Raw genomic sequence first — 18,312 nt, 5'->3', positions numbered from 1 at the left:
ATGTATTAATTTCTTTTTATTACTAAAATATTTGCTGCCCACATGCCTACCTCATTTGTGCATTTTGTACTTTATCGTTTGCATTTGTACTTTAGTGTGTATAGTGTTGGTCTATTATTTTTTACTGTATGAAGCACATTCTCAGGAGGGTCATACAGAATCAAGCATTTCACTGTAATGTACATTCTATGCGACTAATAAAACCTTTAGCTTAAGAGACTTGGGAATGGGAATGATTCAGCTAGTCAGTTTGCTTTACGAAACTCCCGTTCTTTTCAAACAATAAAACCCTCTTTTCACAAACCGTCGACCTGCATCAGGCGCGGGGTGAAGGAGCCAGCAGCTCATTAGGTGTGAAAAGGCCTCTCGGAAGTAGCGCCATGTTCGCACCCCGCCGAGATGCGCCCTGGTTCTTTGTACCATCCACTGCCACCTCCTGACACACCGCTAGTCCCGGGTTGCAACCAGTTGATCAAAACCAACACAAAGACTCAGTCTTACCTTTTATTTGAAAAGAAAACACTGTCCTAGGCCTGTTGCTACAGTAATGACAATGAGAATCCAGATATTTATGAGTCACCTCACCACTTGCATATTATCACTTTCATCTGTATTGCACTTACTTCACACGTCCTGCAGATCGTTGGGTCGCCTGTACGTTAATGCCAAGCAAGCAGTGCAAAAATGCTTCCGCATTCGTCACCGCACGCTAGTGCGGTAAAGCGCCCTTCTTTTCAGACAAATGCTACCGTGCGTGCACCGGCGGCGGCGTGCTCGCTCAGGTGCGTGCGTGCGCCGGCGTGCTCGCGCGAGGTGCCCGCGCATGCGACACGAGCGGAGCTCAATATATATAAGTCACCGCCCCTTATTCACTATCCAACAAATAGCTCAATTGGCTAGGACACATGGCTGTGGATCCTATGGCTTGTTTGCTGGCGAGTTCGAATCCCATCGAAAATATTTTTTAACGTGATTTTTTTTTAACGTGTATTCTTTCGCCGATTAAGGTTAGGCATTGTTTCGGAGTTGGTTAAGGTTAGAACGGTTAAGTTTAGGCGCTGTTAAGGAGCTGGTTAAGGTTAGAGTTTGTCAAAGAGAATGGCAATATAATTTCTATGGTTAAGGTTAAGGTTAGGCATTGTTTCGGAGTTGGTTAAGGTTAGAACGGTTAAGTTTAGGCGCTGTTAAGGAGCTGGTTAAGGTTAGAGTTTGTCAAAGAGAATGGCAATAGACAGCCTATTTCCGCGAAAATGAAAGGCGCATTACTGCATGCCACTACGGTAAATTTTTGCACTGCTTGCTTGGCATAAAGCTACACGCCGTTGGGTCTGTGTGTTGTGTGTTACTTTAATGTGTTGTGTACATTGCCATCTACTGGGTGAAAGCAATCATGCGCCACAAAAAATAAAACTACCGGTAGTTGTCAAAAAAACTCAAACAAGAACCGCACACACATTTGTTATTAATTTCACAACCAATAAAATTTATTCAATTATATATTACAAATATGTACATGTCATGTAACAAGTAAATATTAAAATAGACATTTTTTAGAACTATCGTTCAAAAGGCATTATGTTGAAAAAATAGGTTTTGTTGTGATCTCACGTTGAAACTGTAAAAGTATGTTTATTTTTTTCCTTGGAAGCCACAACAAACTTTTTTTTAATGTGCGCAAGACACAATGGACAACACACAGGAGTGAGGCCGCACGTAGTGTTGCAAAAAAAGGACACAATTAACCATATTCACACGGTGGCCATTTTGCTCTTATGTCACGCTCAGGTTGGGGTTCCTTTCCGGCCTCAATAATAATCCACAAGGGTGTGGGGGGGGGATCCCAACCTGAGTGTGACATAAGAGCAAAATGGCCACCGTGTGAATAGGTCAAAGGTGCATAAAAGCTGGAACACTTCAGTAAACCTCCACAGTACAGCTCTTCAGGGGGAAAGTACAAACAACGCAACGCATGCACAGCATTGAAATCGCAAGTCCAAAAAAAAAAAAAACACCAGCCGTGGTGCTGAACTCCAGACGAGGAAGGAAGAAACGTTGGTAAAACAAAAAAACACAACAGAAAAGTCAACACATGCTTAAGATTTAAGCCAACGACGACAACGATAACATCAACAACAAAGAGGACACTCAATATAAAACCCAACTTTGGTCCATTAAAACAGGAGACAAAAACAAAAGGTTTTACAATCAAAATATCTATTACTTATTTTTTGTTTGTTTTTTTACAAGTTTAAAACAATAATTACATGGCTATTTACAAATGCACAATCTGTATGTATAAAATAAGTTAAAAAAAAGAAGAAAAAAAAAGTAAGAGCACAGTCTGTACATAATGTATGAACACTCACTGAAAAACAAAGAATTTAAATCTTTCATTTTCTGCAACTTGGTGAGGAGCTGCGGCCGGCGGTGGTGGTGGTCTCTCCGCGACCTTCTCTCTCTCCCTCTGGAGCTCAGGCAGACGCAGTCTCCCTCCGCTGGCCTGGCCAAGCCCAGCCTGTGGACTCTGGTCCCTGGGTGCGTGTGGTCTGTGCCCTGGCAACTGTAGGCCCTGGGCTGTACAGACGTGCATCAACATCACCTGTGGAGAAAGGTTTCCTCGCGAAGAGGTTTACCACCACGAGACCCCCTGCAGCCGAGCGCTCACGGTTAAGTGCTCTCTGGCGCCATTCACCCACAGCTCTGACTTTTAAGTGCTTCACGGCTTCTCTCCCGTCGGGACGGCCGTCGTGTCGCTCGCCCCCTCTCTCCCCTCCCTCTCTCTCGCTCTCGTTTATACTGACCGCTGGCGACAGCGCGGCCTTTCCCCTACGGATCATATGGGCGTGAGGTCGAAGTCGTCGTTGACCTCCACGAGAGGGATGTAGAACTCTGGTATCTCGAAGATGCTGGTGGACTTGTACATGGCGGGGTCCAGCTCCTGCAGCTTCAGCTGCCACTCCAGCCGCTGCACGGCGTTGAGCGCCGCCGCCTCGTGCTGCTGCCGCATCAGGAGACACGTCTGGGGAGGGAGGAGAGACGTCAGGGAGGGGAGAGACATCAGGGAGGGGGGGGGACGTCAGGGAGGGAAGAGACATCAGGGGTGGAAGAGGGGGGGGGGGGGGAAGAGACATCAGGGGGGACGGACGTCAGGGAGGGAAGAGAGACGTCAGGGGGGGGGGGGGGGAGACGTCAGGGAGGGAAGAGAGATGTCAGGGAGGGAAGAGACGTCAGGGAGGGAGAGAGACGTCAGGGAGGGAAGAGAGACGTCAGGGAGGGAAGAGAGACGTCAGGGAGGGAAGAGAGACGTCAGGGAGGGGAGAGACATCAGGGAGGGAAGAGACATCAGGGGTGGAAGAGGGGGGGGGGGGGGGGGAAGAGACATCAGGGGGGACGGACGTCAGGGAGGGAAGAGAGACGTCAGGGGGGGGGGGGGGGAGACGTCAGGGAGGGAAGAGAGATGTCAGGGAGGGAAGAGACGTCAGGGAGGGAAGAGACGTCAGGGAGGGAAGAGAGACGTCAGGGAGGGAAGAGACGTCAGGGGGGGAAGAGACGTCAGGGAGGGAAGAGAGACGTCAGGGAGGGAAGAGACGTCAGGGGGGGAAGAGACGTCAGGGGGGGAGAGAGACGTCAGGGGGGGAGAGAGACGTCAGGGAGGGAAGAGAGACGTCAGGGGGGGAAGAGACGTCAGGGGGGGAGAGAGACGTCAGGGGGGGAGAGAGACGTCAGGGAGGGAAGAGAGACGTCAGGGGGGGAGAGGAGACATCAGGGAGAGAAGAGAGATGTCGGGGGGGGAGAGACGTCAGGGAGGGGAGACATCAGGGAGGGAAGAGAGATGTCGGGGGGGGAGAGACGTCAGGGGGGGAGAGACGTCAGGGGGGGAGAGACGTCAGGGGGGGAGAGAGACGTCAGGGGGGGAAGAGAGACGTCAGGGGGGGAAGAGAGACGTCAGGGGGGGAAGAGAGACGTCAGGGGGGGAAGAGAGACGTCAGGGGGGGGGACAGGCTTATGGGACGTGAAGAAGCTGTAGCTAATGGATTGCGTACTGTATTCAGGGTATCTGCAGGTTTCATCTTTTTAATACCACTTGGAGCTACATTTTATACCAATTTCAACTAGCAGCTGCACTTGCGTGTTCCATACAAGCTCTCGCCAGACGCACCAAGCTCCCTGTAGCCCCGCAAAAAACAAACACTTTTCATATATTTAATATAATTTCATCTCCCGACAGCCGGGCTGCCCCCCCGAAATATTTAATACCTGTGCAAATGACATTTTAATACATTTTAAGACCATAACCTGCCCTAGCCCTATTTTTTGAAAATCCGCCTAAAATACCTAAGTAGCTCCACTTCTACAAGGTCCATTTGCATGTTCTTGGTATCTAGGGACATCTATGGATCTCAGGGAATGTATTCCCAGTGTCAGAAATATTGTGTCCGTTACTAGGCTTGAGTAAATTGTGATGACAGAGAATATAAATTATGATTTTTCTTGGCATCTTTGACAGTGAATAACACCACATGACCAATAACCAAATGACCAGACATGAAAAACTGCCACTGAGCTCCTTCAGCACCTTCTTGAGATCACGTCTACAAAAATCTAAGCAATATGAATAAAGGGAAGATGATTAAACAGAAGGTTTTGTAGACTAGATACAGTACTGAATTCTGCCATCCGGACACATGCAATTTGAAATATTATTATAGAATATCAGGCCTATAAATTACATTATTATAGCCAAGTTGCACATCTATGGATCGGGCCTATCTATCTACTGAGTCTTTCCAATGGCAGAGTTCAATTTGGATTTATTTTAAATACCCGGCAGATACCCCTGTGTATAACCGAATGGAAATGAACGTAACACCTGTCGACCATAGGCAAGAAGCAGGTATCTTACCTTCAATTTGTCAAACTTGTCGTCTACGTCTTGTAACCACGACATGAACTGCCTGGCATTGAATCGGTCTCTCACTGATGTTTTTCCATCGTCGCTCTGTAAAACGCACAAATATCGTTACTCCTCGAGACAATTTACCTCCGTACAAAATATCAGGTCTTTGTTGAATTGTCTGTATTCTGGTACAGTATGTCCGCATGGTGGCGTTGATATAGTTTCTTATTGTATAATATTCCCTCGCTGACAAATTGCCAGTTTGTTATGTTAAGAGTGTTTGCTGCTGACTTACTGAATGTGACATCATGCCACTTGCCTGGACATCCTGAGGCATGTTGTACACTTCAGCATCCAGGAGGACTGTACAGGCACTGAAGGGGAGTGTCTGATTGGCTAGTGTTCTCGCTGCCCGGTAATGGACTCTTAAGACCTCCTGCTCATTGGAAACTATCAGCTTTTCCTGGGAGGAAGGAGGAAAGAAAATTGTTTAATCGATATGTTGCACTGCAAATATTACAGTTCAGATGTACTGTAAACATTTCACTTGAAAGAATATCAAAGTACACAAGTACAGTACAACGAAAAGAAGTTTGGCATCCAACCAGAGTGCAAATGTAACAGTAAAGTGCAATACTAATATACAATGTACAGGATAGTACTACTGAGTATAGTCCTAATCAGGTGTATGTACAGAGTTGTAGTATTAATATGTACAGTGTTACAGGTATAAAGACACTATGGTAGTAAGTCATACTGGCCAGCAGCGTAACTAGTAAGAGTAGGTAAGGGATATGTACAGATATAGATAATTTCATAGTCATTCAAACATTTCATAGATCATTTCACAATAGATAATTTCAATAATAATAATAATTCAGTGTGGAAAAACATACCCTTTCAATGCTGTGCTGCAAGCGTAGTTTCATACGGAAAACCTCTTGCTGTTTGAACATCTCCTTCAGCTGCTCCGGTAATGAGGGAGGTGGGGTTATCTGTTGAAAAGGCAAAACCATGGAGTTAGTCCATCTTCACATTCATGTTTTTATACATGTGAGCCTAAGAAAAACAGTTGTGGGGGGAAAAACTCACTGTTGGAATACAGAGCTTGCTCAGCGGGTTCCCGTCCAAGAGGTAGGATCCATTGAAGGTCACATACTCGTCATAATACTGCGGCGGCTGAGGGATGACGCTGAGCAACACCTTGCGATTCTCCTCGATCTTCCTGCGGATGTGCAGGAACTCGTAGTAGGGGTTGGCCCTCTCCGTCTGGTAGGGCTGTATCTCCTCCAGCTTCACAGAGTCCACGATGGCGGCGAGGGACTGCTGGCTCGTCTCCTTCCCCAGCAGGGAGGCGGTGCAGCACGGCGGGGACATGGGCACTTTGGGCATCTTCCTTTTGCGCGGATGAGGCACATGAATGTCCAGCTCCTCGTCCAGGAGGTGGACCTTGGCCTTGGGGCCGGAAGAGTCGGAGTCCCGGTCTCCAGACTGTGGAGATGAGCTCCCGGAGGAGCTGCCACTTGGGTCACTCTGAGCCATAGGCTGGACGCCACTCTGACTCTGCTCCCCTATGGCTGACGATGATGACGATGATGAAGACAACGACTCTGGCCTATTCTCGGCAGGGGCCACCTCCATCGGTTCAGCGCTGAGCTCTGCTCTCATTTCAGAGGGTCCCTCTATAGCGAAGCTGCCCTCTGCCAAGGAACTCTCCGTCGCTGTGGAGGTCTCACCACTCATGTTATTGTCCACGCTCTGAGAAATGTCTGCCATGTCTTCGGCCTTGTGTTCGGGGCTCTCACAGTGGGTCACGGAGGATGACGTCGGAAGCACATCGTCCCTTTTGTCAGTCTGAGGATCGTCACATAGGCCTCCGACATCACTGAAAAGTCTAGACTTCTTGCAGTCTTGGTTATTTCCATTGATGTCCTCTTGGGAACATCTGAGCTCAGCGGGAGCTTTGCTGAAGCCTGGCATGGACTCCTCTGGACTGGAGCTGGGAATGTGTGCACTGGTGGAGGGTAAAGGACTGTCCATCCTCTCCGGCCTCTCCATCCTCTCCGGATTCTCCATCTTCTCCATCCTCTCTGGCCTCTCCAGCCTCTCAGTCCTCTCCAGCCTCTCCATCCCCTCAGTCCTCTCCGTTCTGGAGCCTTCTGAAACGCTCTCCATGCTCTCCTGTCCTTCTCTTTCAGCAGAGCTAAACGCAGTCTCAAGAGGACTCTCGTGGTGGTCAGGACCTAGTGGTGGAACTGACTCCACCTGCTGCAAGGTCTCCATACTGGTACTCGGGAGAGGTTCCCTCAGTTGACTACAGGTCTGCATGGAGGGTTTGGTGCTTACGAAAGTCGAAGGCTCAGCAGATAGCGCAGCTGCGGACACCAGTGGCAGGTCAGAGGGCACGTCCTTGCTACTACATTCTGCCTCCACATTTGAATTCTCTACGGGGATACACTGGACTTCCATCACTAAAACAGGCTCAGGGTTGGATGGAGCAGTCTGTTCTGCAAATGGCTGAGAAGCACTAGCCTGGGAAAGACCGGGCTGAGGAAGCACCAGGTCCTTATTGGGAAGATCTCCGTGAGATGTTTGCGGAGTGAGACTGCCAGGAGGGTTCTCCTCCCTCTCCGAGCTGGAATCAATATCCGATCTTGTGTTTTGTAGATTCATTAAATTATGACTGTTGATGCTCTCATCTGTGTCTTCGGATACCTCTGCGGTTCTTGGCTCCTCCGTCGGCTGAGCAGGCACACTGGCATTTGGCAGCGTTTCAGTGGATTTACCTTCAGCAGATGACGAGTTGGCATCCTCGTCCAGAATGGCCCTAAGGCAAGGGGATTCATGCCTGCTCAACAGTGGCGTCCGGTTACTCTGTGTTGCATCTGGAAGACTGTTGCAGTCCTTATCGTGAACAGATGGCGATCTGGTGGACTGTGGAACTAGGGAAGACTGGAGAAATGGAGGCTGGGAGTCGGAGGCCTCGAGGTTGATGTCGGAGTCATACTCGACGGGCCTGGGTGTCAGCGTGGTCATCTGGCACGAGTCCTCCGAGCTGGCAACGGAAATCATGGACACCGATCTGGACATGAGGCCGGACCTCTCGCTCTCCGGCCTGGGTGACCTGCTTAGGTTGTTCTCCAAACCCACCATGACCTTTGCACTGATGGAGGACAGACTCTTACAGTCAAGGGACATTGTTCTGGAACTAGTGCCATCTTTCAGGGGCTTTTCTCTGCTATGGGTATCGGAGCTCTCTGAACTCTTCGAGCGCAGGAGCTCTTTGTTCAGGCATGTTTCAATCTTAGTTTTGTCTTTGCTCTTCGACTTCGCCGCGTCTGCCAAAGGTCGCTGTTTCAACCTTTCCCGCTCTTTTTGCTTGATTTTCTCCAAGTGCTTCCGATGCCACTGTTCAATCTCCTGGTCCTTCAGGCTGAGCATGCGCTCAAAGCTGGTCTGCATCAGGTCGTCGTTCACCAGCCTCTTCTCTTTGGGCCTGGCGTCTCGTGGAGCCGGGGAGGCTTTCGATTTGACCCGGTCCGCCTCTGCCTCGTTGGGCTTGGTCTTGCTCACCTTGCCCTGCTGAGAGCGGTCTTTGTGTCTGTCCTTGTCCTTCTCCTTGTCCCGGTCTCTGTGTCTATCAGAGTCTCTGTCCCGGTCTCTCCGATCGACGCGCTCTGGCGTCTTCAAGGCCTCCTCCTTAGACTTTGCTTTGAGTTCGGAAACGTAGCCCCTTCTCTCTTCCAACAGCAGTTTCAGATTGGAACTCGAAGCCAAAGCTCCATCTTTTACTTTGTCCTTCTTTTTCCGATCACAATCTTTCTCTTTTGAGCGATCGGACCGACTGTGATCTGTGGTCTTCTCTAGAGGTTTCCCTTTCTTATCGGAGCTCATCCGATCCTTCTCCCTGTGCTCCCCGCCGCTGTATTCCCTCTCCGGCCTTTCCCGCTCGCTTCTCTTATCTAGCTTGTCCTTGTTCTTCCTACCGTCCTCATGCTTTTTAGTCGTGGACAACGATCTGAGCTTCTCACTCTCCCGGTGGTTTTTATCTGCAGGCGAGTGGGAGGAATTGGCCGCGACTCTCTCCTTCTCCTTCCAGCGGTCGGTTGAATTCTGGGTCTCGGCTTTGTCAGAGTGCTCCACTTTGACCTTTTTTTCCTTGTCGGGATACCGTTTCTCCATCTTCTCTGCCTCCCTCTCCTTTCCGGGGAGCCTCTTGTCGGTTTTCTCACGCATGCCTTTCTCAGACGGCTCCAGCTGGTCTTGATCAGCTGTGATCCCACACATGGGCCTGTCTTCCGCCTCCTCCTTCATGCTCGTGTTCTGCAGCGGCTCGTCAGGAATCCGCCCGTGGCAGTCCACCCTCTCGTCACGCTCATTGAGCTTTGCATCCTTTCCCCTCTCCTCCTTACAGACTGACTCCTTCCGCTCCTTTTTCACGGCCTTGTCTTTCTCCCGCTCCTCCCTCTGCCTCTTCTCCTTGTTGCTGCTGGAGTGCTTTTCTTTCACGGCTCTATCTTCCTTAATGGGAAGAGAGGAGTCCGAGGTCTTCGGAGGCCAGCTGCTGTCGTCATCCTCCTTTTTCACTGGCAAAGGTTCATCATTTTCATCGCTTTTGAAAAAATTCTCCTTCCAGAACTCCCTGTCAAACTCCAGATTCCTGTGGCCATCCTTCCTGGCCTCCTTCTGCTTATGGCGGCTCCTCTCGGCTTCATACTCCCGCCTATGTTTGTCCTTCTCCTTGTGTTTTAGTTTATGCTTTTTGACCACTTTGCCGTCGACGTCGGCCTTCCGTATCGCGCCCTCACCGCTGTCCACGCTGTTCCCTACGCTGCCTTCTTTGTACGGACTCGAGCCTCCATCATCTCCGTCCACGTTTAAGTCTTTCTGGTGATGTTTGCTTTTCTCCTTGTGCTTGCACCCCTTGGCACTCGCACCCTCAGTGCAGTAGTCCGCCTCCGTGTAGTGGTTGTATTTGACCCCATCCACAGGACAGGAACTGTCACTGATGGAGACGCACATCTTAGTATTCTCCTGTTTTAGTGGTGTCGCTTGCTTATCGCTCAGGCTGTGGTTCAGTTTGGGAGACTTCACGGACGACAAGTGGAAGAGGTGAACCGACGAGTCGTCCTTGGGGCTGAAAGACATCTTAAAGGAGTCTTCATCCCGACTCTTGTCGGTGCTCTCGGACACCGTGGCAACGGAGAAAACCAGGGTTTTGCTGTTTTCTTTGCCGTCCTCTTGGTTTTCCTTATTCTTGCTCTGGCTCTTGGTCTTCCTCTTCACCTTGCCCTTGTCCTTATGCTCGGCACTCTCCTTCTTAGACCGAGCCTCCGACTTCAGCCCCTCGGAGCTCTGGGAGCAGGTCGGGGAGCTCCTCTTCTCCGGCAAGCTCTCCATCTCGTCGCTGGAGCTGTCCGAACTGCAGGGCAGGACGCGGGACGTCTTCTGCTTCTTGGAGCGGGAGGAAGAGTCGCCCTTGCCGCCTTGCTTCGCTATGACGTGGTTCTTCTCCTTCTCCATCTCCTTCTCCCTCTGCCGCAGCTCCCTCCTCAGGATGTGCCGGTCGTTCAGGGCTTTGCTCATGTCCTCCTCCTCCTCCTCCTCATCCTTGAACTCGTACTCGTCCAGGCCGGACATGGAGGACGACGCCTTCACCGTGGCCGGTTTGCTGTCGGAGTCCTTCTCCACGTCCGAATCCTCCATGTTGGTGTCGTCCACGCTGGATGGGTTCACCGACGGTGGGTCTTCAGAGTCTGTGGAAATAAAACAAATAAAAACTCTAATAACGCTAATGACACAACCACCACTATGTTATTACATATACATAGGTAATTGAACAATACCGATACCACTACACAAAAAAATAATATGAGAGGGAAGCCAAAAGCTAGAGCCTCTTCCATGTACCTGACGAGCTGTCCTCGGGCTCCGACAGGGCTACCTCTCCCTTCAGCAGCTGCTCCAGCTCCTGGGAGTCTGCCACGTCCACTGGCCGCTCCCCGCGCTTGTTGGCCTGAAAGGCGTTACCACCATTGCGCAGAAGCAGCTTCACAATCTGCAGACGTGACAGAGCAGAGGTTAGTTTGACATTTAGGAACCGACAGAAAATACAAATAATATATATACACTGGAATGTGGGTTTAAAATCTTAACGAAACAAGTAATGTATCCAACAGCAAGCTCACTTTTGAGAACAGGAATGTTGTTAAAGGAAAACTCCAACATTTTGGGAAATTAGCTTATTTAACATCTTCCCTGGAGTTAGACAAGAAGATACATACCTTTTTTGTCTCCGTGCGTGCATTTTAGCTTTGGGAATAGACGCTCTGTTAGCATAGCTTAGCTTCATCACTGGAAGTGAGTAGGGGCCGGAGCCTTACAGTGCCTTACAGTGTATTGCAAGGTCGGACATTGACCAAACTTGATATGCATGACCTTGGTGGGCTCTAGGTCAACTCCTGAAAAGGGGGTCAATGTCAGACTTTGCAATCAAAAGTTAGGGGGCTAATAACCCTTGCCATAATTTCAGTGTGCCCCCTAACTTTTGATTGCAAGGTCTGACATTGACCCCCTTTTCAGGAGTTGACCTAGAGCCCACCAAGGTCATGCATATCAAGTTTGGTCAATGTCAGACCTTGCAATACACTGTAAGGCACTGTAAGGCTCCGGCCCCTACTCACTTCCAGTGATGAAGCTAAGCTATGCTAACGGAGCGTCTATTCCCAAAGCTAAAATGCACGCACAGAGACAAAAAAGGTATGTATCTTCTTGTCTAACTCCAGGGAAGATGTTAAATAAGCTAATTTCCCAAAATGTTGGAGTTCCCCTTTAAATGTAATGTGCCAATTCGTCTTTGGAGATTATTTATTAAACTGACATTTCTATTGGACACTTTTATTAAAACAATATGACATGTTTTTATTAAACATTATCTCATTTTTATTGAACAATATCTCAGCAGTCCAACTACCATGATTCTTTCTGCATGACAGTCTCCTATGATGTGTAAAACAGTCGAGCCTCATGCACGTGATAAGGAGACGCTGTATCGTTGCAGAACTCACATCTTTGTGTCCGCTGCTGGACGCGTCGTGGAGCGGTGTGTCATCGTCCAGACCTTGCGTGTTGACCTCCGCGCCCGCGGAAATTAGCACCTTGGCCACGTCATGGTAGCCAAGGTTACAGGCTTCATGAAGGGGTGTCCAGCCTAAGAGACAAAAAAGACTGTTAACACTTTGGACGCCAGACCCGATGATAGTCGGGTTAACTCGCCGACGCTTGGGCGCCAAAACAGAGTATAGTCGGGTTTTCATCGTTCTTTTATTCGATATTTCCATTCATTACAGGCACACGGGACATCTGGGTTAACATGGGGAATCATTCTGAGAATGCCAATGTGCAATTCCGGCTGCATCCACCCAGGTGGCAGTATCGAGCACCCTTTGAAACGTGGCCTGTGGGTCGATCAGAAGTCTCCGGTCGGATTTCCATTGGTCGGGCAAGGGGACCGGTTGTCCCGATCGGATTGAGAAGCGTGAAATGCTCCCGGTGCATGATGTGTGGCGGATTATGTTGGCGACACGATCGACACCAATACTGGGACTCACGATCAGATAATTGGAATATTCTTTTTGGGGTACATCCTAGTGAAGGTAAGGCCTATATGGTATCAATCCTGCTGTGATCCAACCATGATTTCACTTCGATCACTTAGACAGGATTATTCTAAAACTATAGTCATATTCACCACGGTATAAAACGGGAATATGTATGGATGAAAAATTATTTCTTTAACACATATTGAACGATAGTCGATGTCAAATGGGGCCATAGTATTGTATCCATAGCTATAATATAGAATATAGTTATAGCCCTGCAAAGACCGCCATGTATTCCTAAACTTTAGAGCGTCGCGCGTTCAACAACACGTCACGCATATCGCTGTGGCGTCCAAAGTGTTAACACTTTGATTCAAGTTTCAAGTTCAAGTTTCTTTAATAGTTGTCATACAGAAGTACAGAATACTTTTGTACAAAATGCTTCTTACTGTTGCGCTCCAGAGACTGTGCATGACAAGGTAAGTATGAAATAAAAACATAGTAAAAATTAGAAGTAAAAAAAGAGGTCACAGTGTTCAGTTTAGACATATGTACAATGTTCGTAGACGTAGTTACCATACAATATACAATACTGTGCAGTGTACTAATATACAATACTATATAGTGCAAGGCATAAATGGACGAGGTGCAGTTTAGGTACAATTCACAGTAGGTGTACGAGTTGATTGCCGGAAAACGCTTTTTCACATCATTCAGAGCCATGCTAAAGGTGCCGAGGACGCCGTAACTAGTCTTTGATATCAATATTTCAAAAATCTGTGATCAAAATCATATTTTCTTTCCGGAGCCCTGAGATGTGCTGGTGGGCTCCCACCAACTGTCGGTTCGAGAGCGCCATCTGGTGGCCGATCGGCAGATCGGCCAAGAGGGAGGGGCGCCCCAAACAGGAAGTGCTCATCCATATGAGCTCCGGGCACTCGCGTCCGGTAGCCGGACTCCATCTCAACACACTGGATGATCAATCGCTCGCCCTAACTCAATAAACAACGTTATTTGGACGTATATAGTATTATACAAGCTGGAAATGGTTCATCAGGATAAACATCGCATAATCGAAAACGGTCTACACCACGCTGATCGTCCAACAGCGCGAGGAAGATCCGGTAAGATTCAGCGTTATTTTTGAACGTGTTCCATATAAACTGTTATGATGAACATATGACCCACAATAGATGAATGATATAACGCTACCCACGGAATTATAAACGATCCCCCGCCCATCCGGTCATCATCAGATCATACGTAGATCATTCTAGAAGTACGTCCAATTGAATTTTTTTATATCACCCCGATTGCCATCAAACTGTATTTCATCATCAATATAATGCATTTGGGGCTATAGATCACGTTCTGGAGAAAGCTGCAGAAAGAGATGAAAACATACTTATACATTAGACCATACTTTACTATGAATATGTGAATGAAAAAGTTTAACGTTGCTACACAATGAACAATACATATAGGACTTTGAATGGGCCCTAATAATGGCAATGTAGCAATAGAATTTAAAAAGTTATAGCCATGCAAAGAAGGGGTACTTCTCCATAGACAAATAGAGCTGGCAATCTATGGTATATCATGAATTTAACCCATGGCAATCAAAGTGTTAAAGGCGTGGTCACGTTTGTTCAAACGTTTTACTTTCCCAGTCTCTCATTCTCAACCATTCAAAACACACGACCGCCGGCATTGGACTTTGGGTCTCAGCGGCCGAGAGAGTAAAGGCCACAATCTAGCGGCGGAGCGGGGTCCTGGGGTTTGGAGTAGGGATGCACCGAATGGGAAATTCTTGGCCAAAAACCGAATATGATAGAATATAATTTTTTTACCAATGTTGTGGAACATTATGATTATGGAAAAATATGATTATGGCAAAACTTAACTTAAATAATAAATAATCACTATTATGGGTCCATAAAACATTTATTCAGCACTTCTGAATGCATACAGTACATTAATTCCATCTTTTCTCTGGCTGCCGCAGCGGACATCTGTGCTCTACTGAGCGCACCTTTCTAGTCCCCAGATGAATGTGCTCTCTTGACTTTGGCACAGTAGACGCGCGACAGACAGACCGCGTCAATGTGAGAAACACAATCCCCCCCCCCCTCGCTCTGAATAATATGCATATTAGATCACTCAGTGATTAACCGCGACGGGCATATAGTAAATAAGGATATAAAAGCATGTTAAAGACGCATTTATTGGACGCGTTGCGCGTAGTTTACATAAAAACAGCGCGACTCCCGACAGCGCGACATCATCACAACAACACGCGTTAGGTTACAGGTCGTTTCTGTTTCGGTGATATCTTTTTCGGTGAAAAAATTCTTTCGGCCGAAAGGCAATTTTTTGCCATTTTCGGCCGAAAACTTTCGGTGGCCGAAATTTCGGTGCATCCCTAGTTTGGAGTGGGGGAGGAATTGTCTTTTGGGGTGTCTATTGTGGCGTCTGTAATAATATAAGTAGATTTTTTATGTTATGTTCTGTGTTTATTATTTTTGTTATTGCTAATGTCATTGTTGTTATTATTATTGTGGTATTGTGAGGTCTTGTTATTGTTACTGTATTCGTCTTGTTTTGTGTATAAAAAGAAATACAAATATTTGATAAAAGAAAATAATAACACGATGTGACGCGCCCGCTTGCCCTCTGTAATCCTGCCTTTCAGAGTTGAAATTAGTTCCAACTTTGACCTGCAAAACCGCTTGCTACACTTCTGCCCGACACGTGTTGGAGCAGCTGCGAGGGGTCTGGCTGATGAACAGTGTCTGTGTTTGATTGAACACCAAGCAGCATCCAGTACTGTACGGTCCAAAGTGAAAACAGTTGGGAGGATGGCCGTGTTGACAACCCAGCTCCTAAGGATTGACGATGTCATCTTGAAGCAGTCAATCCTGAAACCCAGACACTCGGAAACCGGACATATCCACTTGGCTTCGTCATTTCCAGTCCTTAGCGCTGACACGCACACTGCACTCCTCCACATCTCTGCTGAAACCAGACGTGTGCCGCTTCCATCCTCGTCAGGTCAGGATGCTCCATGACTCCATGCTACACTAACCCATCCATTCTACACTCATTGCACACACTCACTTTAAACACTCACCTTTAACATTCACTTTAGACACTACACCATATTTAATCCATTTATTACTAAAAGATTTGCACTACATCCCTACCTAATTTCACATTTTGTACTTTACATTTAGTCATTTAGCCAACGCTTTTATCCAAAGCGACTTACAAATGTTGTATGACAAGTCAGTAGGAAGGGTACAACTCAGCTGAGTAACAATGTTCATCAAAGTGTTCAGACTTGAGTGCTACAGTGTTTAGTGTATGTTAGTATATTAGGAAGAGTGCATGGCAGTAAGAAGGTTATTTTTTTGTATAGTCTTTATCTTTATTCTTTTTTACTGTATGAAGCACAATCTCATGGGGCTCATACAGAACCAAGCATTTCACTGTAATGTACATGTACCTTATATGTGCCAAATAAAACAAAACGTTAACTTGTTTTGTGGCGTTAAGCCCTTTAACATGTAGAGATTCTATACAGCGGGTTCAGGATGACGTACCTGCAAAGTCTTTCACGTTGACGTCGGCGCCGAGGCTTATGAGTTCCTTCACTAGCTTGGCGTCTCCGCGAATGGCTGCCATGTGCAGGGGCGTCTCCCCGCGCTCGTTCCTCTTGTTCACCTTGTCCTTCTGTCTCGACGCAATGCTGCTGGGGACCTTCTTCTGCACCGGGGGTGTCTGAGAGGGGTGGCTGGGGGTCGAGTCTGGGGGGGACAAGCAAATAATACAGAGAGAGATAGAGGGAGAGAGATAGATAGATAGACGCATCAACAGGGTTCCTACACATTTCTGTCAATCAAATCCCATGACATGTACATTATTCATCAGCGTCTATGTTATCAAAACTTTCGTTTTTGTTGAATCTCTGATTTGAGCGCCAGGTCTCGTTTTGGCCAGCTACAACCATCAACAAACATCATTTTCAATTACATTTCCAGGCCTGAAAAAAAAAGAAAAAAAGAATTCGAATTCCACGAAAACGTAGGAACTGTGTACTTCTCAACTAAACAAAAACAAAACATGACAAAGGAGCAAATGATAAATCAGGGAATAACAATAACATTCTACGATCTGAAACCGGTCCATATCAAAGTGGTTTGATGAAATCCTAGCCGTGTCCAAACTGTTTGTCCTGGTTCCTTCTGGCAGACGGTTCCATCAAGGCTCCTGTAGCCGCCTGAGGACCAGCTTTGTTCCCAGAGTCTAAACAGCACTTCGTGTTTAACCAGTATTAATGCACTTTACCCACGCACTATTTCTACTATTCTTATGTTATTTATGTTTTTTTTGTTGCTCTGCTGATGTTGTGGCTGCCGTCTGAAATAGTCTACTGTATGTTTATGTGTACGAACATCCGTGTCTGCTTACAGCATTCCTGGCATACGTCTGTATGGTTTGTTTATGTTCCCTTTTAAGCTTTTTACATCACAATTACCACCCCGTCTCCTGAACACGGCACGTCAACTAGAAACCTGGAACTTGAAACTGTCCCGTCTCGGAAACAACCTTGAAAGAAGCGCGAGGGCCGGTGGAGGCTGGTGTTTTAGCCTAATGACTCATCCATAACACTTTGAGTGCCAGCGACGAGATTTCTCGTTAGTTCATGCTGACCGTTGAGTGCCAGAGAGACGAGAGATCTAGTTTATAATCGTTTTATTTTTTATTAGCGATTTCCATTCATATTTCATCAATCTAGCCTCCTGTTACCACTGGAACTCTCTCTGAGCTCCATTGGGAAAATACCGCCCCCTATCGTCTCTCCCTGTGGTACTGCACCCCATTGGATTAGACTGAATGAAAAGCATGAGGGGAAAAAAATCCGCTTCCTCATTTTACTTCTCAGACAAGTCACCCGAGACGATCGGATTCATTCTGGACCATCAGAACAGCGTGGAATCGGTGTTTCGACCACCCAGCGTTGGATCAATAAACGCGATCGATATTTGGAATGGCGATCAGGAATTGGAATAATCTTTTTGGAGAACATCTGATCTGAGGTAAGGAATCTATTTTACCAATCTTAGGATAATCAGACCTTTTTTCACAGAGATATCAACGTGTGCCCTATGTGTGTGTGCGATCAGGAAATAAGAGATTCGATTTTTCAGCCCGCTTCTATAACGTGCATAAGTACACATACTATCGATAATCTAGCGTTTATTTGAAAACGATTCATAAATAGGCCAAAAAATGACAACGTGTTTTGTGTATTACAGTAAAGGGCGTTTATCACAGAATCTTCTGAAACTTTCATAAAACAAGCCTTTTTCAAAATGGTATAAAACGGACATGAACCAATTAAAAAACAATCCGTTTCGACAATGTTGACTGCAAACAAGTCATTGATAAGCGACGGCCAGATTAGACAGTCATAATTTAAGATATAGTAAATGTGTTCACAAATGCGAGTGCTCTATCATTGAAGTGGGTGGTGGCATACGCTTGCTTTTAAACCACGGGACCCGTGGCATCCAAAGTATTAAGGCAGATACAGTGGTGTTGGAGGAAGTGATGGCGGTGAGCAGCGCACAGACCTGGACTGTTGGCAGTCATCTGCATCAGCAGCGCCATCTGCTTGCGCTCCGACAGCGGGTATCCGAACAGGAGGTTTGGGGCAGACTTCTTACCCCCCTCTTTCTTCACCTTTTTCTTATCTGGTCCATCTTTATCTAGAGGGGGGGGGGGGGGGGGGGGGGTGTTAAAAAGAACAGG

At 47.2% G+C, this 18,312-nt stretch overlaps 1 protein-coding gene across 5 annotated transcripts in view; it reads right to left on the bottom strand.

Moving 5' to 3' along the window:
• Positions 1 to 1,468: 1,468 nt before the first annotated feature.
• The window catches only part of ankrd12 (ankyrin repeat domain 12), a 76,436-nt gene continuing 59,592 nt past the window's right edge, over positions 1,469 to 18,312 (bottom strand). For all 5 annotated transcript variants that reach the window (XM_084327827.1, XM_084327826.1, XM_084327824.1 and 2 more), the window contains 9 exons: positions 18,135 to 18,269; positions 16,101 to 16,304; positions 11,965 to 12,107; positions 10,808 to 10,955; positions 5,990 to 10,653; positions 5,794 to 5,892; positions 5,193 to 5,360; positions 4,904 to 4,999; positions 1,469 to 3,019 (listed from right to left, as the gene is read on the bottom strand). In XM_084327827.1, the coding sequence (XP_084183953.1) occupies positions 2,834 to 3,019; positions 4,904 to 4,999; positions 5,193 to 5,360; positions 5,794 to 5,892; positions 5,990 to 10,653; positions 10,808 to 10,955; positions 11,965 to 12,107; positions 16,101 to 16,304; positions 18,135 to 18,269 (5,843 nt within the window). In that variant the 3' untranslated portion in view covers positions 1,469 to 2,833. The remainder of the gene's footprint in view (positions 3,020 to 4,903; positions 5,000 to 5,192; positions 5,361 to 5,793; positions 5,893 to 5,989; positions 10,654 to 10,807; positions 10,956 to 11,964; positions 12,108 to 16,100; positions 16,305 to 18,134; positions 18,270 to 18,312) is intronic.

This window comes from Notolepis coatsorum (assembly GCF_963971535.1).
Source record: "Notolepis coatsorum genome assembly, chromosome: 13".
Taxonomy (NCBI): Eukaryota; Metazoa; Chordata; class Actinopteri; order Aulopiformes; family Paralepididae; genus Notolepis; species Notolepis coatsorum.
Note: the sequence above shows the minus strand (reverse complement) of the source record. Positions and strands in the feature narration are given on the sequence as shown.